The 1966-nt window shown below is 38.5% G+C and overlaps 1 protein-coding gene across 1 annotated transcript; it reads right to left on the minus strand.

Moving 5' to 3' along the window:
- Positions 1–201: 201 nt before the first annotated feature.
- Positions 202–1161, minus strand: LOC121749373 (probable transcription factor At1g61730). Its single transcript, XM_042143947.1, has one exon. The coding sequence runs from the start codon at positions 1159–1161 to the stop codon at positions 202–204; it is 960 nt and encodes a 319-aa protein (XP_041999881.1).
- Positions 1162–1966: the final 805 nt, after the last annotated feature.

Raw genomic sequence — 1966 nt, forward strand, 5'->3', positions numbered from 1 at the left:
TATTCTTTCTATGATGAGTGAGTCTTTGCTCCAACCATTTTAATCCTACTATATTACTAATATAAAATTATAAGCTCAATAAAATGTTTTTGGCTCCAACCTAAAACATAAACATAGATCAGTAAGAGACATAAACATAAAGAAACCAAAATGTGAATAGAAGGCAAAACATCCCATAAGCAAAATAAAATGAGCATCCAACTAAGAACGCTTCATCATAGCTCCCAAAACAAGCTTGGTTTGAGCTACTCTTACCTCCAAATGCTTAAGGTAATTCTGCAATTCCTCAACTCTAAGCTTCTTCCACTCCTTTTCCCCCTTGCGGCCTTGCCCCGATTCAAACAAGTTTCCACCATCCATCAACATCCTCTCCTCCACGGTCATCGCCCCACGGTTATTCAAGTTCACCCTCTTCCTCTTCTTCTCCAGCACCTCTTCACTCTCCTTCTTGCTAGAAGATCCCCTCACCACAATCGCCTTCTCTTTATTCCCCCAAATCATTTTCGATAGATCATAAACACTATGCTCGTGGGGCTTGGAGAAGGTCATCTCTCTGCCATTCTTGATTTTCCTCTCAAACTTCTTCCTCATCCTTCTGATTTTATCGAGGAGCTGCGTTCGGCTACCATCAGCCTGCAGGTCCTCCTTGATAAAAGAATGAAACACGTCTATATCTTGAGTTGGATCAGTTTTATACGTAGCTAAGTAGTCGATCATCCCCTTCAAGATGACAATCTCGTCGTCCTCGCTCCAGATTCTCTGGAAGAGGTTAGACTTCCTCTCCGATGTCTCGGACTTCTTGGCACGAGTAACCAAATCAGCAGCATCAGAAGAATTGGTGGCCTTGTTGGTGCCGGGGCTTATTTTCACCAGCGTGAAACGAAGGTTACTATCTTCCACCGGCTTCACTTGATCAATCTCTACTGCTGGCTTCGCGGCTAGTGGCGTTTGCATCAAATCGGAATCGGAATTCGACTCGGTTTCATATTCCTCAGACGGATCTTCTTCCTCCGATGAAGAAGCAGAAGGAGGCGGCAACAGTGGCCTCGCCAACGCAGATTGAGTCTGTTGGAGTTCCAATTCGGAGCCGGAATCTTCCTCGGAAGCGATTTCATCGTCTTCTTCGCTGGAATCGGACATAGTCTCACGATTTCTTGACATTTTTTACAAAGGAAGAGTTTTAGGGTTTGTGGGTTGTGAGTGAGTTGAGACAATTGTGATATTTTCGTAGCTTTAATACATGTCGAATTAAATTAGGATTATATTTTCACACATAACAATGATTCACGGTGATTAATAATCTTTACCAAGTACAATTTGGATTGTAATTTTATAGTATAACCTTTTATTTTTATTTAAGCAGTATGAAATTTGTGGTACTATTTTATGCATATATCCTTTTATATCTCATTATTTGAAGTTAAAGATTGCAGGAAGATTTTATTTTAAATTTGGAAAATAAAATTTATTCTAATTCGTAATTAGTTCAATAACTCTAATGTGATTATGGAAATTATTTAATTAAGAGTATTATTGTACATTATTATTTTATTTAGGGACTTCGGTCCTAAAACCATTAACTTTCCCAAAAATATGCTATTTCCCATAAACTATTAAAAGTGATATGAAAAACCATAAACTTTGGAGGAGCATGTCTTTTTCCAGCCCGACCCAATTTTAAAATGTTTCGGAAAAATACTATCTACATGGACAATTTTAAAGTCTGCGTCTGCACTCCAGAAATTTAAAACCTTACGACATTGTTCCTTCCCTAGCTTTTTGGATAAATCTAAGAATTTGACTGGCAAATCGTACTTTGAATTGGCTGATATACTATTTTGTTTCTTAAATGTTTTAATAATTCTAACCCTATGGTTTTACACATCATACGCCACATGAAGAGAAGTAGCGACAGCTAGGATTATAAATGTCACGTAATCCATCCGAATCCGTCTTCTGACCCGCC

Source organism: Salvia splendens, chromosome 9, assembly GCF_004379255.2.
Source record: "Salvia splendens isolate huo1 chromosome 9, SspV2, whole genome shotgun sequence".
Lineage (NCBI taxonomy): Eukaryota > Viridiplantae > Streptophyta > Magnoliopsida > Lamiales > Lamiaceae > Salvia > Salvia splendens.